Raw genomic sequence first — 27,999 nt, 5'->3', positions numbered from 1 at the left:
ACGTATTTAAGCATTTTTACAGATCATACATATTTATTTATCCATTTCATATTATAGATATCACACTGGCCCGCCCTTACAAAAATAAATGTGTAATACATCAACGACCCAGCCTATATGGAAATAACTGGTGCGACAGCGCCGACCATCTTCGACCTTCCTCATAATAAATATTGGCATCAAATTTGATACTAACCTACAACAATTTTGGACACATTCACTAAGTGCGCCGTCGCTCCAGCTAGATACATTGAATTACGGATATCCTTATAGAAGATAATTCAGATAAATCTAATAAACCATTATAGAGGTCGATATACACAAAATTTTATGTTTATATTTAAAAATTCGCACAAATTTGACACATAAAGCGACAAAGATTACTGACAAGAAAACTATAGCTTTAAGATATTGGTCCGAAACACAGAAGCGACGAATCCGCGTTAATACGAAACTAGCACCAAGCCACCGTACAATGTACATTCAAAGCGGCTTGTGGCGTCCTACCGCCATATCAATACAAAAGCTATCTATTGGTTTTCGCTACTACATTGATCTTCACAGTTGACAGTTCACTCGTGAGCTCCCACGACCGACGGCAAGGATTCAGAACCTAACTGAATCAAGCTGTTGTTAGCCAGCGCGTCAAGTGTTGGAATTGTAAATGCTTCACAAGATACCAAGCCACTCTTGTTCATTTTGCCAAGCGATAAAAATGACTCGGATTTAATTCTCAACTGTAAGCTGTCCTTTGTGCCGCGGTCGGATCCTAATAACGCAACTATGCGCTAACATTTTCTAAAAGGGTAAAAAATGTAAAAATTCTAGTCTGTCAGTGCGATGGCAGGTTTCATTGAGCAGTTCGAGTATACGATCGCAAGGAATGGAACAGCCTCGTTTTATTCCGGAGTCCCGGACAACTACTTTTCAGCCTTTCTCATTTACCTTTCTTGCACGTGATATGTTATACAGATAAGTTTTAGTACTGCGTACAAACACCTATAAACGTACTGTACATTTATGGCGGTAAATGTTACTTACAACCTTAAACCAGATATATTTATTATAAACACTAGTTATATCGAAAAATGCAGAGTAATATTGTTATCAAAACATTAATATACATCGTGTGAGAGTGTATGTATGTAGATATGTGATATTTGTGTGTAAAGATACATAGAAAGCCTTACAGAAGTTTTACTAGACTTTTGTCTATAAAAATATAATTTAGGGTTTAATTATTAAAAAGATGCCACCGATTACATTGAATTTTACATAGATTTACACATAGACATGAAAATTTTCACAATAAGACGTCGTCGTAATCTCGCTATTTTTCTCTGAGTATTTCGTTCGATTCCATCCCGAATGCTAACAAGGATTTATTTCATTGTTAGTTAAAAAAAGGTACAAAATTTCTAGTACAAAAATATAGTAAATTTCCAAACTTTGGTTGTTTTTGAAGTTTGAACAGAATGAAAACGGTGGGCAGTGTACATATCGTATAAAAACTAGCATGTCTAGTACAAAATATCACACGTAGGGTTTCGTTTTTATGAAAAAATGTTTTAATGTGTGCTTTGCGACACGAACGTGGATAGTTTCAGGATGTGTGTGCGATTAGTGTCCTAGTGCAAGTGAGTTTAAAGTTCAAAGTAGCGAGAACGCGACGAGCGGAGCGGGGCCGGGAGGGGGTACCAGGGCCAAATTTTAAACATTTACTAATAAAATATTAAAGCTTAACATACATAAAGATTAAGCATCTCTGCATCTTATACAATAGCCATTCAAAATAACCGCTGACAAAAATATCTCGTCCTAAAATAAAGTCTTAAAAATTTTAAAACTATGAGATTTGTGGAAAACGATTAACTTAGGCCAGAGATAAAACGAAACGTATAAAAATAAATTTAAATTAAATTAGACAATCGATTTCAATTTCGCTGTACCGTTATGTTGTTGCATAATCGTCAATTTCATTATAATTATTTGAATGTGATGAATAATAGAATAAAAAAAACGTAAAGACTAACTTAAATGAGACATTTACGACGATGTCGATTCTTGCAACGATATCGATATTTCAGAGCGATTTTCCAAAAGAGTTTGTAAAACGAATCCAATATCGAATCAATTCATTGTATAGCCTCGTTTCAATTAACCATTAAATCCTTTATAAGGTTTTCATATTTCTTAATCGCATTTGAAACGCTTTTGAAAAATCTTGATAAAGTTGTAAGATCGTCCAGGGCCGTACTCAGACTTATAAAATCAAACATGAGGCAACATAATATAGTGGTTGTAGCGGCGCCGGAGTGCAAGCGCGGCTTCGCATCGCTAAAACGAGCAACACTAAAATAATTAATTGGCGGTGGTTTATCTGGTCCAGCTTTCTGGGGAAACAATTCAGCTAGATTCCTTCTCCTTCTCCTTAGACTCTGGAATAATCGAAAAAAATAATCATTAGTTTTTGAATACTTTGTTACGAAAAATCATTTTACTTACCGTAACAATCGGCAAAATGATTTAATAATTATTATCTTGTTGAAGTACTAAGCCATAATTTTAAAATATTGCGTGATGTAGCTTGATACTTGCACTATGCATACTTCTGTAATATAAAAGCTGTTAAATAAATTACGTAATAATATTTGCAGCAAAAGCATTTTTGCAGTAATTGTGTTATAATTTTAAAATAATATTTACATAACGGGATATAAATGATTCGTTCTATTCAAGAATAGTTTTATATTACTTAAACTTTTTAAATATTTAACTACCCGCAAATAAAACAAATCTTTTCTTAATTGATAAAAACGAACAGTAATGAGTTTGCGTCCGATTCAGTATGACCAAGCTGACTAAACGCTCAACAACACTGCAACATTTAGATTTGTTTTTTTTTTATTCCTTTGCAAGATTTAATAGTAAAAAGTTTTATCTAAATAATTATGTAAAAGAATATTATGGACGAGCCGAAAGATCGAATTTAAAAAAATTCCTCCAATTTTGGATTCTTAATTTAATAAAATAAAAAATATAAGAATAAAGGGTGGCGATTTAATAAATATCCATATTGATACATATTACAGAATGGAAAATACATGAAACGTCTGCGTTTTAAATTAAAGCTTCTCACCAAAAACGTATTTTTCTTCTCTTTAATTAAGCAGTAATTTACCTTTATTCTCTTTAAGCTTTACGAATCAACGATATAAATGAGAATAAATAAGTTTTGCAAAAGCAAATCTAAAAGCTGCAATGTAAAGGCTTCAGGAAGCCGTTGACGTGCGCTTAGCCCGTGCGTAGTAAATGCTAAGCTAAAAACCTCTTACACATAAGCGACTTACCAAGTGTAGTTTGTGCTAAGTAAGTAAATCTTGACTTAAGTAATACTTAAGTAATGGGTAGTGTAAGGCGATAAAATTCAATTGCTGTGTGAGCATGTGTCAGGAAGATTCAGATAGTATCGTCGAGTGTAGGTTGATTCTATAAAAAATGTCTACATAGCGCTGTAATCATTTCGAATAGTGTTGATATGTTATAAAATAACAGTTTTTGTTTTTGATACAGTGAAAAACTACTTATGTTCTAATTATAAATAAAGTAGTTTTATGAAATAATGATAGAAATGGGAAGCCAAAAATTATCTAAACTGCATAATGATTATAGAAATGTGTTGGAATGCAAACCACATATGTGTAAGAGGCGGATAATATGATAAACGTGATATTGCAAAATATGATATTAGCGCTTTCTACTTTACACATTTTCTTTTACAAGTTCGTTGATTTAACGAATGTCATAATGACTTTAATAGGGCCCCAGTTTAATTCTGATATCTTACAAAATATTTAAGAAAATAAGATTCAAAGTGTTTTAGAATGCTTTATTATAAATATTAAGTTTTTATACAATAATAAATTATTTATGAAATAATTATTTAGGTTCATTTTGAAGTTATATAACATTTCAACTTACTACCTTACAATAGGATAGAAAATATTCTAAATTCAAATTTCTAACCCCTTTCCTACTAGTTACTAAGCCAATCACAATATATTCTTGATTCAAACGAAAATGTGTAAAGCCGCGAAACGTCATCAGTCAATAGCGCCGTAAAGCGTCTAGAGCTACGCATTACGCATGCCTGGTCATAGTTCGGGACGTACCTTCATCACTGTTACCGTTAGTGAGCGCCTCCTCACCGTTCTTTTCCCCGTTCTCCGCTGGCTTCTTGTCCTCTTCCTTGGTCTCCTTCTCTTTCTTCTCTTCGGAACTCTCTTTGGCTGGTTTCTTCTCTTTGCCGGACTTGCCCTTGGCGGGAGTCGCGGGCTTCGGCTTTGGCTCCAGAGACGGGTCTAGAACGAGCTTGCCGATGTTCTTGCGGTCGTGCATCTTTTGCATCGCTTCACCGACCTATGGAAAGTATATTTTTGTGGTTTTAATAAAGTTTATGTTTGATTTAAGTTCATTATTACAACAATGTATTAATTAAGCATGTTAAATTTATTGAATCCATAAAAATTTCGGGTTTACAATTTCACACTCAATCGTGTCTTATTATTTCAATAATAGTATTTTCTTTTATTTTCCATGTAAAATCTAAATTTAAGTGCTGTAACTGTGTTGCGGTTGCCTAGCAACGCCGGTAACTACTCATACTACTGTAGACACTGGTGCATTGTGTTCTTTTTATGTACATATGTTTTTGGTAACAATTTTTTTTTCTATTTTTTGTATTTTTTAAATATAATGTCATGTCATACGTACATCTTTAGTGGATTGTATTCTTTTTAAGTATGTTTTTTATAACAATTTTTTTTTGTATTTTAAATAAAATATCATACGTACATCCTCGAGCGCCCAGGTGGAGTCAACAATCGGCTTGACCTTCCCGTCGCCCCACAGCGCGAACACGCGCTCGACCGCGCGGCGCACGTACTCCGCGCGCCCGTGCTGGAACAGCAGGTGCCGCAGGTTCAGACCCGCGAGGCTCTTGTTCTCGTCGAACAGCTTGATCGGGGATACCTTGTCCACTTGCCACCACTGGAAGAGATGTTAGAGTCTGATATTCAGAAGAAATAAGACCCTGTTTTTAAGCTATTGCATAGCTTCTATCGCGGGCCTCGAGCGCGGGGACTGAATCCAGAAATTCCGTAACGAAAAAACCTCGCGCTCCCCTCTCCGACGGGCACGGAGGTGTGGCTTGAAGGCATAGTATGCAAAAGCTTTACCGCGGCAGTCCCCGAGTGCCACACGTCTTTTATTGAGAGAGAACAACGTAGGAATTATTTTGAAAACTAAGTAGGTACGGCCCTGTTTTTGGAAGCGGCAAATCGAAATAAGGTCGTAATATATGGACAGACTGTGTCATATACAGATAATTAGTTATTATATTACACTAAGGATCATGCTTTCTCAATAATTGTTTTAAGTAATTAAACAATAATTATACATATTTGTCATGTGTAGGTACATGTAGTACCTACACATGATAAATATGGAAATGAGCTACTTCGTTCATAAGCACTCCTCAAATTAGGTAAGTATCTAATCATCCAATTACTCTGGCAAATTATACGCTGGACGTTAATTTGCACAAAAATTCCATTCCCCAAACATTTTCATATTACTTCACTAATTCAGACACTTGCACATCATTATATGGCCTATAGCACTCAGGTATCACATACAAATCCAAAAAAATACGTTTTGAAATCGGTCCCTACTGAACCTATTCTTGAGATTAGCGTGTTCAAACAAACAAACTCTAGGCTTTATTTGATACACACATAGAAAACAATGCAGAAAAAGAATATAACAAAAACGAGATTATATTCATGTTAAATAGGCGGCCTTATCGCATATAAGCGGTCTCTGTCAGGCTATAAACGATACTTCTAAGACTTCTAGAGTAAATTCAAATTCAAATCATTTATTGCATACCAATACATTTATACATACATATTAGCAATCTTATACAGATATTGCAATACAATAGGTCATATTATATTAAAGTTAAGTTTTCTGGCCTTTTTAAATTCAAGTAATATTATATTATTCTAGAAGTATCGTTTACCCAATTTCATTTATAACTAACAATCTTCTGGCTTTAAGATGAATTTTGAATAGAAGTACCGTATTTCATTAATAACTACATGAACACTAATCTAATGATTCACCGTTCAACCCTAACCAAAACGTTTACCACAATACCATTCGATATCCAACCAAGTTCCAACGTTGCAAAATATATACGTAATCATTGCCATTACGTATTGGATTATGTTGCCTTCCGTATTCATACGGTTTCAGGGGAATAAAGTTACCCACAGCGAACCTGCGTCCGCTTATTGTTATAGAAAGCTAATAATAATCGTCCCGTTATGAACAATAGATTAATTGTGTCGATAGAACGCGAATTGTTTTGCCATCTTTTGATGTTAGAATTTTTATATTATTTTGGGCAATGATTGAAATTATTGCTTCCTTTTCTTAACAAAAACCTTTCAAATGTTTCCTTTTCCAATTCGATTGTACTGTTTATTGTAATAAACATGAATACTCAGGAAATATATAAAGTAATGTGCGTTGTATTGTCTATAAATCAGATAATTAAACATTGCTACTCACGGCACGCGCGGCGCTGAAGAAACTCTTCGTTTCGCCGGTCACGATGTTAGATGAACCTGGGATAAAACCACATTCCTTACACACACTTATAATCTTAAAGTCAATTATATTTTACATGCAAATGCAACACTTGGTTTAATTATTGCTGCCAAAACATTAACAAATAAAGGGGTGTATTACATTTTCGAAAACCAGACATCAAAACCTTTGATTTTAAGTTAGAAATTTACGCAGTTTGTTACGTTAAAGGTCCAGATAACTCAAAAGGATTTGAAAGAATTCGGATATGCAAACAAATGGAAGACACAAGAAGGAATTTATCGACTAAATGTAGAATCATACCATAGAGGATGTATCGTCCCATAGGCTTGAGCAGCGAGTACCCGCGGTTGCACTCTTCGCCGCAGAGACAGTCCAGCACGATGTCAACGCCATCAGGAGTGATCCTTTACAAAAATACACATTCATTATTAATCAATAGTCAATACTCATAAGGCGCTGCGACACATATTCGATACCTCAAGGTCCTTTGTCACAATAACACGTGCTCAAAATTATTTAACACGATTTTAAATTCAATGAACATTCCGTTCTATTTATATCTTTGTAATTACACTGATTTAATTCTACGACCGCGTCGAACCTACGGTATCAGGAACACCGTCTATTTGTTTACATAAGGATTGTGAGGCTCGTCTTGTTTATGCTACGAAGAGCTAACCAGATATAAAAATATCTGTCTATTTACGAGAATTAAACGCTGCGCGGCTGTTACAAAGCAGCTGCCCTAAGGAACGTGATATAAACGGTACAATTAATACACTGTGCCAGACATAAATGGACCTTGACTTTACTATGAGACGATCCTCTCGACCGCTAAAGCGGTTTAAAGCCAAGGTTCAGTGTGGCTCTCGGTAAATTGGACGGATCGACGAGAGAACGATATGGGTGGGACACAAATATGTAGCACTAATAACGACCAATTAAGAAAGCATGGGATCTAGAACAATTGGTTTATTTGCTTAAGAAATTTATGGGAACGTGCACGGCATATTTGTCTAACGCGCAGCTATTAATTAATAAAAACAATGAAACGCTGTTATGTAAATGTAAACAAACAATGAAGTAATAATAGGGATCGAAAAAAGCATTTCGGCTGGAATGTAATGGAAATAAGCGTCACCGGAGCATAGCGTTACGGAAGGGGAAAAGACAATACCGTTTACATCGAGGGCGTCTTGAAAACGAAAGTCGAATACGTGGGAAATTTCACGCTCTCTTAATTAAGCAGATATGAATAGCCGATGACAGCACAGTCAATATTTACAAAGGGTTGTAGTACCGAAATAAGATGCACGCAGAACGGTGCAAGGGCCGACGGATATTTTTAGCGGTGATTTCACATTTTCAGTTCCCTCCACATTTGGAGATCTCATTATAATTTTGAAATTAGTCCCGGTATGAAATATGAATCACAGAGAGATCAAAATGTTTTGAAAGCGTAAACTTTTTATGGCTACAAATAAATCAGTGCTGAAGGAAACATGTTTGAATAAAAACGAAGGGAAGAATTAAATTTTGTCTTCTGCAAAAATTTTAAATAGCATTTAATGATAAAGAATCTGAATATCTGTATCACGAATATCTCTCCATCAGAACAATCTGATGAGATTGGTATATCCTTTTACATGGGATATTAATCATTCAAACAACTAAAATTGTGGCTGTAGTCTAGTACCATAAAACCATACTTACTTCCTAACTTCGCTGGTGTAGTCGCTACCACGCTCGAGCAGGTGGTCAATGTTGTTGTTGTTAGCCTTGAGAGCTTCGTGTTTGCTCTTGGAGCAAACTCCGAACACCGTCACGTTGTCCACCGTCTTCGCTAGCTGCGCGACAGCCTGGCCCTGTTGGATAGGAGATGTTTAGAAGATACTCCAAACAGATTTTAAATTTGGTAAAGATAGAAAATCCTCCTAGGCTAGTTTTATTTAATTAGGCAAAATTTAAAGTTTGGACAAAGACAACATCTGTATCGTGATGATTTTCCTTTTGGTACAAACTGTTTGCAAAATTTCAGTGGCCCCGTGGAAATGTTTTTAAAGACTGGAAACTTACTATGAATATGTTTACGTATCTATGTGTTCACACTTACTAGATCAATATAAAATGGAGTTACTGATTGTTTTATATGCTATGATTAACAAAGAAATTTGGTGTGGTGGTGACTCGCACATACTAACATTGGCTACGTAATAATTGAATTTGCAGACCACAGCTGGCATATTATTTAGTAGAGCGATTTAGTCATGAGCACTTCATGTATTTAAAGCATAAATTTTTACAAGTGGTAAGCGTTACAGCATTGGTATACTTGTGGCGACCTTGACGGCATATTTTTCAAACCCGTATCAGAATAATTGAGAGCACGAACCCCACCCATCACGCTTTTGAAGCAATCCTCTCAAATTACCACAGTTCATTGACTTAGAGGGTAATGAATAGACATCGGATTATATGCACTAACAAAATGCCAAAATATGCATGCAAATATGCACCAAAAAAGGACGAAATATGCACTAAAAACGACTGATATGCCTAAAATATGCACAATACAAAATCAAAAAACCTTTATTATTTTTAAAGATTGTACAAAAACAGTGAAATTTTCTTGAAATTAAGTATAGTTTTTGTGACAATATACAATTAAGTAAGCATTTTTACCAAATTTTCGAGCGCAAATTTGTGAGCGCAATTTTGGGTAATCTGACCCTATTTTGAATGGCTCAAAATTAACTTAAAATGGAGCCCATTTTGTAATTTTTTGCCATTTTACCATGCCAAAATAGGGTTTGTTTACTCGCTGAGCGTTCTGATTGGCTAATAAAGGTTAGTCGACCAATCAAAACTCCCGCTACTTAACGAAATATGCACGATTGGGGAAAAAGGCTAAAATATGCATTAACGCCGTAATTAGAGAGTTTTATGCATTTGCATATGCAAATATGCAAATGCATTAAATCCGATGTCTAGTAATGAATGATGTAATTGACGGAAGCCGGAGCATTCCACGGCAAATGAATTTTTCTCACCTAATTCAGAACACAATTAGAGACGATAATTGTTTTCGTACTTATCGAGCTTTCGTATAACTTGTATGTAACATGTGGTTAACGGATATTAACAGCGCATCTCAGGGTCAATGTTACGCTATTTTTAGACAAAACATTTATTTACTTATGTCCGCACCGGCGTGAAACTTTTTCACGAAGTAGGTATAAAGAATTTCACACGAGTTCATCTTGTTATTTATACGTAAAGATTAATGTTTATTGTTTCTACCGTGCAATTGTTTTGCGAGCGTTCACCAAAAATAATAGTACATTTTGTATTACAGACTCGACTGCTGTTTTAATAGATTATTGGCTCTTTTCGCCAATCTTTGGGAATATTTTTAATGTCAGTTTATCCACCATAATGTCTTGTGCTAATAAACAATTTGAATTCTATTGGTTTGGGTTTTTATCGAAAACAATGCGGATGCATAAATATAATTACAATTACAATAATAAATAGTTTCGGAAACACGGTCTCAACAGTACAAGCGATTTCGAACAGAGGTTAGCAATCTGACAGGAAATCGTAATGCCCCAGCCACACGACTCGACGAGTGGTATGGGAAGTGACGAGGGAAGTAGGCAGGGACGTAGTGTGGCCACGTTACTCGTCATGCCACTCGTCGTGCTCATCGTCCTGCTCACTGCTGTCGGCTTTTGCGCGCGAGTCAAAGGACCGGCAATACGAGTGCGAATTAGGGATGGGCGTCATGGAATCAACGGACTAGTTAAATTAACCGTCTATATGTACACTCAACGATTCGACTAGTCCATCGCTCACCAATGCACTAGTTGAATTCAACGGCTAAACAGTCTTATTGATAAGAATAAATTCTTTTCTTTGAAGTTTTTTAAAAAAAATATTTTTGGTTTACAAGACCAATGTTTTGAATTTAAACTATAAAAACAAACGATAATAAGTTTTTTAGTAATACTTTTTTTTAGGGAGTATAATTTTTGTAAGAAAGCATAAATATTTATTAATTGTTTTATTGAGATTAGAATTTATTGTTTTAAGAATTTATTTAATAATAGTTATTTATTTTACACATGGACTAGTCGAAGATTTTAACTAGTTGAATGACTAGTTGATGAACGACATTTAACTATCTAGTCTCGTTGATGAAAAATACGTCGACGACCCATCCCTAGTGAAGAGCGTCGCGATTAATCGCGCGAGTAGAGCAGTGTGTGGCCAGACGGCAATATCGAGGCGAGCGGCAGCGCGATGAGCAGGACGAGGAGCAGCACGAGTAGCAGGACGAGTAGCATAGTGTGGCTGGGGTATAAAGTAATCGGAACTAGTTTATTTCTCCGCTAGAAATAAGTTAGCGTCACGGCAGGTAAGTGGATGTTTTGCAACTAATTTTCTGATATTGACGACATAATTGGACCGCTTGGATTGTGAAAAAGTCATGATCTTGCTAATCTGTCTAATCAGTGATACCTTGTGCAAATTCAGGACAAAAGTATCCGCAAATTGCAACCGCATATTTTAGAAGAAAATAATTATTCCATTGCATACAACAGCATTAAAAGTAGTAAAATCATACCTATGTCACAAGCTATTTAGTCCTGTGATAATTAATGATTGACCACTATAACACCTAAATTCAAACTTCTTCAAATCAATGTAGCTTCCCAACATTGTTCAAACTTCCTGTATTCCATGCTCAATACGCCTATTTTTAAAAGCTCGAATACTATGTTTATTATTTCTTCCATATTGTTTGGATATTAAACAGCGATGACTTGACAGTCACTGTACTTACCACATTGCAATTAGTCAACACAACCGCAACACAAATTATACGCTGAGTCGTTTCTAGTTAAATTACTATTATTTTTAACGGTCACATTTAATTACCGATTTAATTACTTCACCAGAAACTAACTGGTCAACCTGATTTCGTCGAAATATTAAAACGTTTTTTTTTTCCTTATTTATCAGTTGATCAGATTTAACAAAATGAAAACGTTTAGTGTAACGTGTTTTTGTCGTAAATCTCTAAAAGACAAACAATGGTCCTACATAATACTACCCTACAATATAATAAATGATTAACTGTAGCAACTACATATTTATTATTAAGAAATAAATCAAAATGTAATCAACTGTTTGTGAGCCAGTACGTCTTCCAGCTAATGAAGCATAACGCTAAGATTGATTCATCTTTCATAACATCCATAAAAGACAAGGGGCTATTCATACAAGTTATGATATACAGAGTGCTATCTGTGTGTCTTTTCATTTAGTACGAGGCCTCTTTGCAACAAAGTAACAAATGGTATGTAAGTACTAATAAAAATATCTACATACAGTTATAAATTGTAAAGGTATGTAAAAAAGATCTTGAACTCACAGATCGTCTTTTCATAACACATTTAGACTAATTTATAAATGATTGTGTAATGGATATAAAACGTTATGTTTAAAACGATTAATCAAGACATAAATTTAGTTCAGTACACTACGTACGCGATACAAACTGTGTTTGCATTGTTTTAATTGAGCTGGAGCATCAAAAAAATTGTTTGTCATAAGAAGTGCCAGTACCAACAGCTTATTTATTATCTAATTTGAATATTTATAACATCATTGTAATTTATTAAATTCTCATAAAACCACTTGTTTATAAATCGAAAACAACTTAGCTTGTATGATACTTCATTTGTTCATCTTCACTCCGACTTACAGCACCTATAAAACCCCCCAAAACTGCCAAAACAATCCAGCCTTAAGGCAGAGTATACCTACAGTGTATACTCTGTAAAGATTAGTAATTGGAATGTGTATACTATTCACATTCCAATTGCTTATCTTTACACCGAATTACAGCATACCTATTAAGCCCCCCAAAACCGTCAGAATAATCCTGTATAAAATAAAACTTACCACACCACCTCCAGCCGAGTGCACCAGCAAGCTCTTGCCGGGCGTCAGGTTGGCCATCTCAAAGAGCAGCAGATAGGCCACTACGTAGTTGGTTGTGATGGCCACTGCGTCCAACGCTGACATGCCTTCAGGCAGCGCGTAGACATATTGCGCTGGTACCGCGACCAGTTCTGCCCAGGCACGGTATTCTGGTAGGGCCACTACTTGGTCTCCAACCTAGTAGATACATTTGTTGCTTATTATAGTGTTAAGAAAGTGGTAGTGTATTATAATCTGTATGGGACATGGAATTTCAGCAAAATAGATCTAGAATATTTGACGTGGAAGATCATCAATTAGAAAATTAACATGAAGAATGAGATCTGCTTTTCTAACTCCGTAATTAAATAACACCTAAAAATAGCTAATCATAAATCTGACTATAACTAACTGAAAATATTTGATCAAGTAAAATCACAACATGGCCATAATTCAGAAGCATAATAGATAAAAATAAAATGTACCAAAAATATGTCTGGATGTTTTTATATAGGTACTTTATCATTATATCACTTTCAAAAGGTAATTCTATACCTACGGTTTTATTCGTTCACAGTATTCATAAACGAATCTCAGCACGAAAACCTCATTAGCGTTAATTAAATCTAATTATATAACAAAGTGGTTATTCAGTTAATCTTTTTACTAATAACATCTTTGGCTTCGCTTCGGAATAATAGAAATTGCTACTTCCTTTCCAAATTAACAAGCAAGGTTATTAAACATTACCAAATTATTAGAAAATCTAATATTGGCTTATAGACGTTACAAAAACATATTAATATGTTCGTTTTGATTGCTTTTAAATTATACAACACATTTATGAGTTACTAGCTGTGCCGCGCGGATTCACCTTTGGTCTAACCTGATAACAAAAGCAAGTATGTATTTTATTGTGTTATTCTGGTACATAAGCTACAGCCTACATGACTGCCCAGTTCAGTTGTTTTCGCGTGAATAAGTAACAAACTAACATCCATCCACACAATTTTAGGTTTATAATATTACTAGACAAGACTTCAAGGAAGAAGGATAGAATTGCACACAAATGCCTTACCTTGAAGTTGGTGACACCTTCCCCGACTTGTTCGATTTCTCCAGCACATTCGAAGCCCAGAATGAAGGGTGTCTTTGGTGGCGAATCTATGGCCCCCTGTCGCACGATCAGATCTTGGAAGTTGAGACCGCTGTAACAAATATTTAGGTTAGATATGATTCGTGGAATGTTTTAATATGATTCGTGGAATGTTTTAAAGAATTTATGAATGGATTAACGCAAGATAATTGCAAAAAGTAATAGCTATTTGGTGTCTTCATTGTGATTTGCATTTTGCAACTTGATTTGTTTCTTTGATGGTTGGTCATTTCGATAGAAGTTAATTGTTGATATTGGTGAAGAATACTTTTAACTAAAACTGAATTATACAGTCGATGAATACTATTTAGGTACCATTCAATAATTATGAAAGCGATAAATACGGCGCTTAGAAATTTACTTATTGAACAAAATTAATTTGAAACTGTTATTCACTTCCATAAAATAGCAGCGGACGCTTTGGAAATACGCGAACAGAAGTTACTCCATTTATTTTCAGACATTTTAATTAAATTATTCCATCGTTTATACTTCAAGTTATGGACCTGCAACGTTTAATAAAGCTGCGCAGTGCCTAATTGAGGCATGGCTGGAATGCGGCTGCCATTTGTTATTATGCGTCAGAGTAGATCACGATCAGAATAATGGACCTACATTTAAATAATAAAATGACATCTACTTCCAGGAAGACCTGACTTCGCAATATTTGCAAAGCATAAAATATAGGTTAATTAAAGTCATGTCACGTTGGAGCAACCATAACGAACATTTTTATACGCACTTGCATTTAATTTTTTATCTTTGTTTTTCTAGAAAAACGTTTCGATAAAACGTCCGTAACATCAAATGTTTCCTTTGAAACATAAAAGTTTTATGGAATAAGCTATTATGATAACGATGCCGATTTGAGGGCTAGGCAGTCATAAAATCGAGTCCAGACTCCAGATGTCTTGCATTGCGAAATACATATCGTAATAATGGGGCATATGTATGATGCGTAAAAGAATAAGACGAACGAAAAGCCGATGTTGGTTTAAGTGAATTTTAATTCATTACGTTATTGAACGAGCTCAAGACTGCCGAAATTGGTGAAGACAGCATACCGTTTACGAACAAGGTGCATCGTACGACCCGATTAACTTTATAAACGATTGGAGTTAATAATTTATTGCGTTGCCAACCTCGAAACAACGACTTTCAATAACACAATTGAATTATTGTCTGTGAGGACAGGCAACATTTTTATCATAGGCCCGAATCTCTTGCGCAGCCTATGGAGTACCATACAATTTGTCAGAATTCGATGACTGACCGATAAGTTTTTTAGGACAAGTTCAGAATGTAAGTGTATATTTTAATTAATTGAAACATCTTTGGCGCCAAGTTCCTACTTGAATTCCATTCATTGTCTCAATGAAGTTTGATAACAAGATTACCATATAAAGTACTGAGTACAAATTGTGTAAATGGTGCAAACTAAGGGTGCGAACCATGTCTCGCCACCTCACTTCTGTATTGTTAAACAAAAATCAGGTGTTTTCAACGTTGCAGTACCTACATGTACATACTAATTTCTACTGATACGTATTTATTAAACATACAACTCATACATGAATTGTAAATAAGCTGCACAAGTTAATGTCAATCATATCGGTTGCATCTACATTACTCAAACACGTATAATTGTTGTGTGAGGTATACGTGGCTGGGTTGATAATGAGCCATCGTGGAATCGATATTTCGCGATTGTCCCCACTCCAGAATATCAAACAATGCCTGTGATGACGCGCGGCATTGTTTACGCTTAAGCTTACATGACCGACAGACAGTATCTTCTATTTAATTTTACATTGCAAATAATATGAGTGGCAAGTGGTTAGACAATGGAAATTTCTTGTTAACACAGCTATGGATTCATTTACGATTTTTATGTTAAAATACCGGTTTTGAGTGTATGGTCTATACTTTTATTGTCCTAGACTTCATAAAGTTCTTACTTAGGAACTTAACGGGATTTTGGATTTGGATTTTCAAGTCTGAATTCAATAAATTCTATAAAGCAGGTTCTCTGAATTCTATAAAGCATTTGAATGCCATAAAACCAAAAATATCATATTGAAATTCTTATCAATCAAATATTTTCACGTGAACTTCTCCAGACAAAAGAAAACAGAGCAATCCAATTAACAAAAGCTAGCGAAGTTGTTTGTAATTGTTGCTGTAAAGATATCCCATTTACAACTTACCCGTAACTCGCAAAGAAATGTTGAATAATTGTTTCTAGTTTCTCATTATTAGATCATTGTCTCCGTTTCTTATAACAAAACAATAAGGCAACAAGGCATAACACAAACCAGGTACGCTCACATAAGTGCATTTTAATGAAAATATGACATGAATCACAATGTTATCTTTGTATTAAAATGACCTTAATCCAAAATGAATGAATCATTTGGGGTTACGGCTATATTGTTGACATTGTTTCGGTATTTGCGTGTGTCTGGGGACTCGGGGAGTGGCTCGGACCCCATTGCCATGACGTAGACAATTGTATAAACATACCCCAAGTACTTTGCTGATTCTATAAAATCGATAGCTAATTACAGCTTATTCGTTCACCCGCATACAGTACATTAAACAACTAAGTACTTACATGAAATTATATAGATATTTTTAGCCTCAACCGCAAAGAATATGTACCAGACAATTAAGACTGTTTAAAGTTGTATTTATATTTAATTGTGTTAGTTTATTTTCAAATCATCACAGATAATAATATAGGCAACCGTCAACCAATCATCATAAGCTATTATACAATTATTTTAACATAATATTATGACTAAATAATGTTTAAAATAATTGTATTGTATTAAACAATATTATGTAGGAATATAAGTAACTCTGTATCTAGGTACACAGAGTCAGGCGATTTACCCTCATAACCATAAGGGCGAGTCTGATAAAAGCTTGAAAGTATACCGAATATTAAGAGGCTATAAATTTCGATCTAGCTACAAAGCCCACGCAAACTAAGCGCTAAGTTTATCATAAAATAACGAAGGTATTGTTGTTAAATACCGGCTTCATGGCCGTCGTCGTGATCCTATCGAATAATTGTTATTAGAATTTCAAAGCCAGTTAATCCCGTTCCTGATCCTTTTTTACTCACAATGAAATTTACACGCACGCTACCTGACGGATTATTATTCAATAGAATGTTGAATCTCCATTTACATCGACAATATTAAAATGGGCGCGCAGGTAGACTCGCGGCTCATCTTGTACGGTGCAGTTAGCTTGCATCCTTTCATGCTAATATTTCGTAATAATCACGTCTCGTAAGTCGTACGGCGTACCTACGGCCTGTTGCCAATTGCGTGTCTGATAGTCCTCGCTTAAACGTGGCCTTGAGGTCAATAGCACCTCGAGTGGGAGCCGATAAACGACCACCGCAGACCGGCGACCCAGCCCTCCTTCGACAAATAATAGCACTCACTCGCTTCCCCCTTACCACCCGTTTTTACAGCGCCCAAATGTACCTGACACCCGACAAAGCTAACGAGACTGTTTTACGGTCCCCCGTAAATTATTTCGGTGAGAGAAATGCAAATTCAATATCTGTATTCATAACGAAGTGATTATAACCCAAGTTGTTATTAATGCGATTAATTCATACGGCAGAATTTCTATTCACGCAATTCAAATAGCTTTCCAGTTTATTAAGCAACGTCGTATGATAGAGAAATATTGGGTATAAATAGCGCTGAGTCCCTCGTAAATGATTTTAATTTGTATGTAATGTAGATGGATTTTCACCCCAGTTCAGGGTAATTTGAAATTGCATCGGGGTTGTAATAACGCAACGGCGACCGTCAGCCCGGCGACGGCCGGCGCGACATGACGTGGCCGAGGCGTCAATGTGTACATATGCCTATTATACGTAAATTAGTTCATACAACCCTTTAAATAGAAGCCATTAAACCCTGCAAATGTGAATTCAGGAATCTATTTTATTCGTGACAGATAACGTTAAGTTTTAAAAATATGATCATACAATAAACGCAACCATAAATTCGCTTAGATGTTGGCGTTGTTAAATAGTTAGTATATTAAAATTAAAAGGCTTTTACTTAGGAGGTAAACAGCTTTTACAGGATTCATTAAAACTTTTAAGTGTATCGCATGGTCTATTGTCTGCACCCGTGCAACGCAGATACATTAATAAGTGGAAACTTATTCGACCTTTGAAAAAGTCACAAAACTTCCCAGACAGAAATATTACTTGAAATTTAATTATCAACTAAGTAACTGAATCATGTACGAACAAAAGAAAATTACTTTGATAAAATATTTCTCGTAATAATTCCTCCGTAGGAATTCAATTAGAGACTCACAATTATTGGCTAAGAAACTCTTGATTAAACTGAAGAATATCCCGGCAATTCTCATGGGTCTGTCGTTCATAATCCAGCTAATTGGATCCAATTTAGATGTCAAACTTAATAGAGGAGCTTTAAATGTCGGTACAAGAAATAACTTCCTCTAATGTACAGTCACTCTATCGCTATGACTAAAAATACCATGTGGGGGACTCATTCATTGAATACACTAATGAAACTCATTGAAGGCTTCAGATGAATGATAATGTGCTCTCTATGTCTATACTCCGAACACGTACATAGTTCTGCCTTATAGTTAATATTATGGAAATCTAATGATTTATATTGCCTACTATCGAGTATCGACCACTACGCACTGTGATGTGTAAATTGTAATATGTAGGCTTTTGGCTTTATAATTTACTCAACGTAAAAGATGACTCATGATATTTCATATTGCATAAGGAGTTATTATGAAAATGTTTCAGGTTCGTTGTGTGATATATCATAATAAATAATTTGAGTAATCAGATATAGTTTTAGTGTAATAAATATTAAATGTAATACAGCTATACAATTATTATTACAATGATATAAGACTTGTACAGAGAACATAAATTACACTTTCAATTTTTATAAATTTAGTAATAAAACGGTACTACAAAGATAAAGCTATTCATACACGACGTACCGCTGAATAAAATAAATAATAATATGTTTTGCGTGCTGGCGGTACAAGCGCACCGAAAGGAATTTCCTGATTCGCGTGTTCTTGCTCATTTGTATTCTCTGTACCGCACTGACGAGTTAACGTACTCAACTATATTTATGAATTTAGTGGAAATGGACCTAGTTTCCTGTCTATCGATAGATAGTGAAGCCGAAGCCTTAGATACATATCGAAGCTTTCAAGATGTATCTAATCAGTGGTGAACCGAAGTAAGATATGCAGCTGGTGTATACTGTATATTGCGAATGTTTTACGAAGTAATTTTGTATCGCCTAGGTTTATAGGTTATATTTAAAGTGTCAATGTAAAAGGGTCACAAAAAAAACTTGTAAACATACGTGTGATATTGTAAAATAAATAATATCAACTAAGAATTGGAATGTTTGACCAAAAAACGTCTCCTCAAATATGCCTAGCTAGAATTGTTGTCTTTAGGTCTTTATATGTGTATATGTGTTTTAAACAGCAAATTTATTTAAAAATTTACTATGTCAATTACTATTAAGTGTAAGCCGTTTTGAAATGGAATTTATATCAAAAAATGTCGCGTGTATACAGCGTGTGTTGATAAATGTCGATTGAAACGAATAGCGTGACTGGACTACTTTAAATACGATTTTTTGTTAGGAATTTAGGTAACCCGTTAGCGGCCTGTTAATAGGCCAAAAGGTAATTGAAATGGGTTTTTACTTTTTACCTTCAAAGACTTTTTTATTTGACTGTAACTCTTTCAATTTTAGCTCAATAGGCCGGATTTGGGGCAGAGCTTTTCTTCGTTTTAATAGAAACTGAATTAATTTGTTTTTCAATAAACGTAAAAGCTTTGAATGTTGTTATTTCATGTTCTAAATCAAATAATTACAGCATTTACCCCAAATTTAAGGGCTCAGTTGCCTTTACGACAAAATACTTATTTTCCTGTCAAGGGGACATTATAGTAATAAATAACTCTAACGTACCTAATATTTACTGAACTTCAAGTACCAACACTTGATAAGCGTTTAAATGAGCTTCCAACGAAACACATTAACATTCAATATCGCCAATCAACTTATAGATTAGATAGTGATCTTTATAAAAGGAAGCGGCTGCTTTAATCCTTAATTATATTAAAACTAACAGGTACAGACCATTACGGATACGTCCGGATAGCGGTACCCACTCGTCACAAACAATGACACCTTCTATTTCCGATATGACTAGACAGTAGACCACGTGCGTACTATCACATACTGATTGGTACTGTATTCTTTATTACTGTTAATGTCGAGATGAATGTAGTAATGAGGGTTTCTAATGCGACTGCAAAGTCAACAAAGGAAGAAGCAAGCAACAAAGGAAGGGCTTTAATTCTCCTGTCTTTATATACTGATAAAGTTGTAAAAATATTTGGTCGATACGGATTAGTAGCAGATGCAGATCTGATTTAACACACAAGAAGCCGCGGTTGTCAACAATGTAAGCTAAAAGTATATAAATAACATAATATATAATTTTACTCCGCAATTTCCGATATATTATGCTAAAACCAGTCATGTAACAACAATGATCAAGTATTGTAATGAGTATATAAAAACTTGTATCGTATCATTAATGAGAACATTAGTCACCCTTGTTCGATACAAAGGCTCGTCAAATCGGTCACTGCAGTCGTTTTAATTGTACACAGGAAGCGAGCCTCATTCCACAGATGGCTGACGATTCACTTTGGGGTGGCTAAACAACCATAAAGTTGACATAAAAGTGACCCGGAGTTGCCGGAGCCCGCACATCTATAAACCAAATGTATAGTCATGTAACATTTTATATTTCAAATTATTTCCGATCTTTTAACGTAATGTTTAAACATAAAAGCTTAAACATGAATCGCACTACAGCAAATAAACTTATGTAAATTCTATTTTAAACTGCATACCTATTCGTTACATTTTTTCTAGAGGCAAAAAAGTTATTTCCTAAAGTGCCATTCCAATGTTCTACGCGATGTATCTATTGTAGAATTGACAGAACCTTTTTTAAACCAATATTTACAAACAAGTATTGTCAATATCAAGAATATGAAGCAGATAGTTGATAAGAAGTGCATAATGGTGATATCAGTTGTTTCGTGACTTCACAAATAATGCTATCGGCTGCGGCGTTCCAAACATTCTCGAATATTTATCGATTTTCTAAGAACAATGTAAATAAAGATAACGATTTCCTTAAATATTTAAAGGTAAAAATGACCTCACTAATAATTTAATATCAGATACTTACCTACAGGTAAAATTTAAATATCTTATACTTAAAATTTCCACCTCAAAATTCACTCCAAAAATAGTACGTAACAAAAAAAAAAACATAAACTGACAACTACAATGTTTACCTAACCTTAGCTCTGCTTTTACTGCTCACACCCGAATTTGTTTAACAAAACATTTATTAAACGACGCTTACACTGAATGAAAGGGAGCCCTTATTGCCATGCGGGCGGGAAAAATACAACCCAAATGACGCTTCATATCAACAGGATCATAATAGTAGTCCTAAATGTTGGAGCAAAAAAGATGAGTCGAAACATTAGGAGCGTAGGGTCGCGTCGCGTGACCCACATTTCCGAAATATTTTTACGATCACCCCACTCATTATTTATCTACATTCATTTTTTAAGCTTTAAATAAAATATGTCCAGCAAGAACAGTCTGCGGCTTATTTCTCTGTTCAAAATTGGAACGGACGCGCATAATATAAAAAAAAATGTTTCAGATTTTTTTTTTATTTGCTTTCCTTTCAAGTCAGTTTTATTTTTTATATCAGAAAAAAAGTACGAACTTTTAATCGAAGGAGAAATTGAATTTGGAAGGTCTCTTTGGAAGGAATCTGCGTATTTTAATGTAGGTAGGTATTAATGTAGGTGGGTAGGTACTATCGTAAGAACATTTTCGTACCTGTAATATAAGTATTAGTTACAAGGTCCAATCCATAATCATCGTGAAAGTGTATTTCTTTTATCTAAACCAATGTTCTTGGAAGTTATTTACCCGGTCCAATAAAATAGAGTAGGCTCCATTATAAGGGTTCATCAGAGTAAATAACAACTGACGACCAAAGCGAACGTGTTTCGATTCGCAATTTAAGGTCCAAGTAACAGGGTTCCGCAATTTATACTGAGTTGTTTTTTTAACAAATAAACATAATCATTTAGGTATATGATTCGTATCTAATTGTATTCCTATTTTAACATGTACAATTGGTTATTAGTTTAGTTACTTGTTTGTTTATGAATAGCAGCTGAAACGGAATCCGTAAAATTTATTTTATTTTTATATCCTTTGAACAGAGTATAATCATCTTCTAATAAAAATACTTATAAGTAATCATGAAGTAGGAAACCTTTACCGCTATTAACAACAACCCTTGTAAAGTAATGACTTGAAACAATAAACATTTCAAGTTTGACGAAGGCCGTACGATTCTTTCCAGAAGGTAACCTGAGACGAACGCTTTATTAATTTTTAACAGACTCCACAAAAGGCCCGGTAGCATGGGATATTTCATGACTGTCATCTTAAAACCAGATTATAAAGATTAAACTTTAATAAAATCAGACATATCGCTTTTCAAGATCTGTATCTTTATTTTGCGATGAAAAAACATCCTTACACGGATTATATTTTAACAACGGAATAATCCCTATTAATATATAAGAATATTAAGAATAATGATATAACTTAGTACAGAACCTTTGTAGTTTGTAGTAGCAAATGTCGATCAATAATTTAGACCAGGTGCGTAATTTATGCGTACCTACCTATTTGATATAATAAAATTTTCCGTTCTTCAAAATATATACACGTAGACATTATTTAATTTATCATTTTCAACGTACAATAATGCTTAATATTTGAAGGGTGGTTCTACAACATGATCCCCTTTATACCAGGCACGTGTCCCTTGGCCATTACAATCAAAATCTTTAGAAACATGATTGGCTTTAATAAATTAACATCAATTGTTGTCCAAACGCATACTTTTAATTCATACAATAATGAAACAATCGTACTCAATATTTTAAGATGTTATAATTTTTCGAATCAGATTCGCGGCTATAAACAATTTATGGACCATTAAATCACAAACTGACGGACAGAATCTCAGCGAAACGGTCTGATTATTATTTATACTTAATAAATATAACTCATCTATGTTTACAAGCTACGAATAACCAAGTAAATTGAATTGCTTTATCCATTTAAAATATTACGTATTCAAAACACGATTATATTTATAAAACTTGATCCGTACAATGTATCCGGGAAAGGTGACAGACACTTCCTCACACTTTCACACGTTTATGTTTATTATTGTTCTGTTATACATGTGTGTGATTTTTTATAATTGCTTCCAGATACGAAAAACACATGTTATAATGTCGCTGGATAAAACCGGTTCCATGTCCTGTTTTTGTCCAAAAAATTTCGGTTTTCCTATAATATGGACCAATTGTTTAGAAACATGTTTGTAAAATATAATTCAATAACTTTCAATTTAATATCCGTCACGCAAAAAAATAATACAATCCCCTATTCAACAGGTGCATTACGAATTCAAGTATACGAAAAGAAGCACGCAATGTCACCATCTATTGAATATAAAGTTGAATAGGCGGATTTGTCGTCGGATCCAGGGATTAGTGAGAGAGCTTAACAATTCCGCTAGACGGTAGATGTAAAATACCGTCATATGGTGAGAGTACATGTCTCGAAGAGTGTGGTTGATGGGCGCTATAAAAAACAAGCATCAGCGTCGAAAGACGTTAGGCCTGCGGAGATTGGTCGGGCGCGGGGCGGTAGGGGACGCGCCGTATTGATCTGCCGCTGGCTGCCACCCCCGCGGCCCCCGCGCCCCGCACCCCCGCCAGACATTACAGAAGCACTTGCGACCCTCACCCCTGCCGCCCCACCGGGCTGACACCCCGGCGCAACGCAACCACACCCCTTTTTCATGCGAACATCGAGTCACGGGATTTTCCAATTCAATTTACCTAGCCGTCAATACCCACATAATAAATTAAATACTGAAAAAACTAAACGCGATTCAGGGGATGATAATGCGTAACCGACAGTTGTATACAACGATCGTTACGAATGCACGAAATGTTCTGAGAAATGCGCCGCAAGGATTTGTCCTGTGCGCGTTTTGTCAGAAAAAAAATTAAGAGCATACGACATGTTTGTTGCCATATAGAGTTGAGAGTTGAGTCGATTATTATGGGCACAATAAGCGAGGAGGCATTTTCGTAAGTTCATTGACTTTGGACAATGTGCTCGACGACTATTCAGCCCGCCCTTAGCATTTGTACGAAAAGATTGAATTCTCCAAACGTGGCACAGGGCCAAGCCAGGCCAGACCCCGTCTAGTACTACGTATGATTCATACAAATTCCTAGTAATGGGAGCCAATTTACTACGTTACTACTGCATTCACCCCTATTTGATAATCATAGCCATTATGGTTTTCCTGCTAAAGCGAGGGAAAGCAAATACGTTATGTTGATGAACGACGGTGATAGTTTCAGGCGCAATGAGTCAATATTAGCAACTTATGCTGACTCATCAATGCAAGTTGACTTCGGAGCAAGAATATGTGCGTGACGCACACGCAGTGCGTAGTCACTAGTCATACTAAAAGAGCGTTCAATTGTTATGTAAAAAGATACATTTATTAAACAATCATAATTTCTTTCAACGATCGTGTAACTCGAACACAAATTGCTGGATCCAAAGGATATTAATTTATTTTTAACAACTATCATGACCGATATGACCGATCTAATGCGATTTTAATGCCTTCACGAGACAAAGGGATAATTGTGAGCATTTATAGAAATAGTATCAATTCAAATGGACCCCTATGATTAATAAAGTCATATAACAATAGAAATAAATTAATACCTAATGAAAAATGTCATAATCGATACGAAGTACACACATCATCCCATTAAAGCGAAGCAACGATAGGGGTACAGATCTAATCAATCGATTGTCAAATGTTTCAACTACAAAGAAATTGAAGCGATTAAACATCGATTAAACCATTACTACCAATAAAATAAGAAAATGATTAATAACTTTGCCTTCGAGATTAGAAAGGTCAATAGACAATCATTTTCTGGATCATTTTTACAAGCATAACATGGCAGCATATTAGGGATATGGCGAATACGCCCACACAAAGTCAGAAGTCGTAGCAACAAGCAACTTGGTTGTCAAGTTCGCAAGAACATTACTTTCTAGTGACTCATAGGAAGAGAGCTATCTCGCGCAGACGTTCTCAATAAGGAAGAGGGTAATAAACAAATTCATCTCTCCCATCTTATGTGGCTTCGTAGCCCATTAAAATGCACAATACTGCACTTTATCCATAGAGACCGGCATCATTTCTCGAGGGGCAGACGCTAAATTTAGAACTTAAATAGGTACCAACAAAGAGCAGGATATAAACAATTAACGCGCTCTTTTGGTGGAACACGGAGTAAAACATCGTTTATACATTATATCATCAACGCAATAAATTTTCCTTTTCGTAATTTTTGCTATCTATTAAAACCCTATAAACATTTGAAGGTACTAATTACTTTTCTTTTATAGATATTAAAAATTCCTACGGATTTTAAAAATATCATTGAAAAATAATTTTAACTTAAGCTCTCGTTGAAAACAATACTTTCATGACATCTTTAAATCGTACCATATTATTAAAGATATCAAATTCTGTATTCCGTATGCATTGTAAGTTGAACCATCGAGGAATAACTAAGTGAAATTAAATATTAATCATGTAATGATGCCCAATTGAACCATCTGTGAGACTGACCCGAGAGGAACAAAAAACGATCACGATTTTTTTTTGTCTTGAGTTCATATATAATTAAGCAATCTCAGAAAAGAAAGCCACTCTGGTACAAGGGCGTGAGTACGTCGATTGTTCTCGGAAGACGCATTTCTGACACTGACTTGACCTAATTGAATATAATGGTGTTATTCACTGGCTGATCCCATGTTATATTACGAGAGTATATTACAGGCGGTCTTATAGAAAGTTTGAACGAAGCGTCCGGCGAGTCATAATAGGTTGGATTTCATATAACTGTTACATGTCATTAAATTAATAGCGCTATTAAATAGGGAATTCATGTGTGGATCTGTTGTGAACCTACAACAACGGACGATTGTTGAGATGTTCGGAAGAAAGAAAGAAACAATTGGTTTTTGTATTCAACATTTTCTTGCATATATGAATATCCCTTAGATTATAATATCATATTTAACATAAAGTACCTTATTTGGTTGAATTGTACACACTTGCGTAATATGAAGTACTGGGCAATATAAGTTTATTTTCAATCTTTCATGCACATCTTAAATCATATAGAAATCAGTTTTGATCTTTTTGCAGTCCGCAATGTAGTAATTTATTTTGAATTACTTGACGACTCGAATCCTTCATGAAATATTCATCCGATAAGATTTTGATTTAGATTCGACAGTGATAAATTACGTGCACGATGCACGCGAAAAGAAATGTATCGCTCGAAGCTAAAAATAACATTTGTGACTCTCACTTTCGCGTGAAGTCGATCTCGCAACGGACAATTGTAAAATCAAGTAAAGTGCAAGATAAGGAGCCAATATGTTTTGCAACAAGTACCGGTTCAAGGACAGTTCAGTTCATATTTTAGCGGCAGCTGTGGTCGCGGTCATTAACATAGTAAGTTGTCGATAAGCGTGCTATTTTTAGCGCCAGCAGGGATGCGACTTGCGCCTGCCTCGCACCTCGTTCACACCTACGCACCAGCCATCCCTGCCGCTGCGAGCCCACCGCTCACCGCGCACCGCTCACGGCACTACCCGTAACCCGCCGGACATTATCTACAGGAAACGCACCATTACTGTCTACCGTTAGACTTCAACGCCGCTCCATACTAAATCAGTGCGAAAAAACACATGTGAAAATACCCTTTAATTTTATTAAACCAACAATCGTCAGCGATCTTTCACAGTTAAGTGGCCGCTTTGTTAAGCTCGAAAGCATTAACAAGAAAAGTGGCAGATAACTCATGCGCCGTCGTAAGTAGCCTGTCGACGGATGGCATGATGCATTATCTGAAGCACTGAAACGATAAACGAACAAAGAACAATGCCGGTAAAGTTTAAACTCCCTCTCTGTCGTGTTCCATTTTTAAATCCTTACATTTTAAATGGTACCTACCCAATATGGACATATTTTGTACATTGTAAGCAAATAAGATTCGCGGAATGAATTGAATGAGTGAAATACAATGCAAATTTTTAAATCGATGATACGACGGTCGTAAGAGTGTAAATCCGCTTAGGGCGCGTCACCCGGTGGCAGTTGGTGCAAGTGTGTGCAGAATTTTGAATCGGGTACATAAGCTGTGCAGTGAAACACGCCTCGGTAGGCAGATGTTAATGAAGCTGCCGCGGCCGCGACGAGAACAGGGACCCGTTTCACAACGCGTACAACGCACGAATATGATTTATCGAACATTAAACAGTATAACATTTACAAATGAACGCAATAGCATTTGTATTCTGCAGAAATAAATTCTTATTGACCGGTATTTAACATGAAAATATTTGGGAGGTGCCGGTATGTCTTCTAAAAAAATATACGTCGAAAAAATTATAGAACATACAATGAAGGTACATAATAAATGCAAAACTTACCAAGCTTTTACACGAATGACGACTTCACCCTCAGCCGGTGTCGGCTCTGGTTTCTTCAGAATTTTGACAGTCTTTAGACCGCCGAAGCCGGTTAGGACGACGGCGCGCATCTCCTTGGGTGGCGGGGTCTCCTTTTCCTTCTCCTCTGTGGCTTTCTCCGGGGTCTCTTCTGGGGGAGTTTCAGTGGTTCCGTTCTCAGTTGGGGTCTTTTCGGGCGCTGCGGCCGCAGGGGTTTCCGTGCTTTCTGTCATGTCTAATTAATTAAGTGTACGATCGAGTGTAGCGGGCAGCGTACGCGGTACGAATGAGGCGGAAGCCGGCCGGCGAGACAACGCGTCGCGAAACGAATGAGTAGGGAAGGGCGCAGCGCGCGCA

At 35.6% G+C, this 27,999-nt stretch overlaps 1 protein-coding gene across 2 annotated transcripts; it reads right to left on the bottom strand.

Annotated features, from left to right (window-relative positions):
- Window positions 1-5: 5 nt before the first annotated feature.
- On the bottom strand, window positions 6-27,987 carry LOC149481578 (putative NADPH-dependent quinone oxidoreductase VAT1L). Of its 2 annotated transcripts, none has more exons than XM_089704771.1 (9): window positions 27,625-27,987; window positions 13,745-13,874; window positions 12,649-12,864; window positions 8,392-8,543; window positions 6,979-7,082; window positions 6,637-6,692; window positions 4,855-5,049; window positions 4,173-4,419; window positions 6-2,438 (listed from the first exon to the last, which is right to left on the bottom strand). In XM_089704771.1, exons 1-9 carry the CDS (start codon window positions 27,873-27,875, stop codon window positions 2,407-2,409), a joined length of 1,383 nt encoding a protein of 460 aa, XP_089560897.1. In that variant the 5' UTR covers window positions 27,876-27,987; the 3' UTR covers window positions 6-2,406. The 2 variants fall into 2 exon arrangements, with proteins under 2 accessions (XP_089560897.1, XP_089560898.1); XM_089704772.1 differs by having other exon boundaries at window positions 4,209-4,419.
- Window positions 27,988-27,999: the final 12 nt, after the last annotated feature.

This window comes from Colias philodice, chromosome 16 (assembly GCF_061535455.1).
Source record: "Colias philodice isolate Cphi_HAF_F1 chromosome 16, ilColPhil1 Martin Lab GWU primary, whole genome shotgun sequence".
Classification (NCBI taxonomy): Eukaryota; Metazoa; Arthropoda; class Insecta; order Lepidoptera; family Pieridae; genus Colias; species Colias philodice.
The sequence above is the reverse complement of the archived record's forward strand: the minus strand, read 5'-3'. Positions and strand labels throughout refer to the sequence as shown.

Excerpts from the sequence above, each read along its gene's own strand:
- LOC149481578 (XM_089704771.1), bottom strand. The coding sequence starts at position 27,875 with ATGACAGAAAGCACGGAAACCCCTGCGGCCGCAGCGCCCGAAAAGACC. Across the intron at positions 12,865-13,744 it reads AAGGTGTCACCAACTTCAAG|GTTGGAGACCAAGTAGTGGC; the intron begins GTAAGGCATTTG and ends TGTATCTACTAG. Across the intron at positions 5,050-6,636 it reads TCTTCAGCGCCGCGCGTGCC|TGGTGGCAAGTGGACAAGGT; the intron begins GTGAGTAGCAAT and ends CATCTCTTCCAG.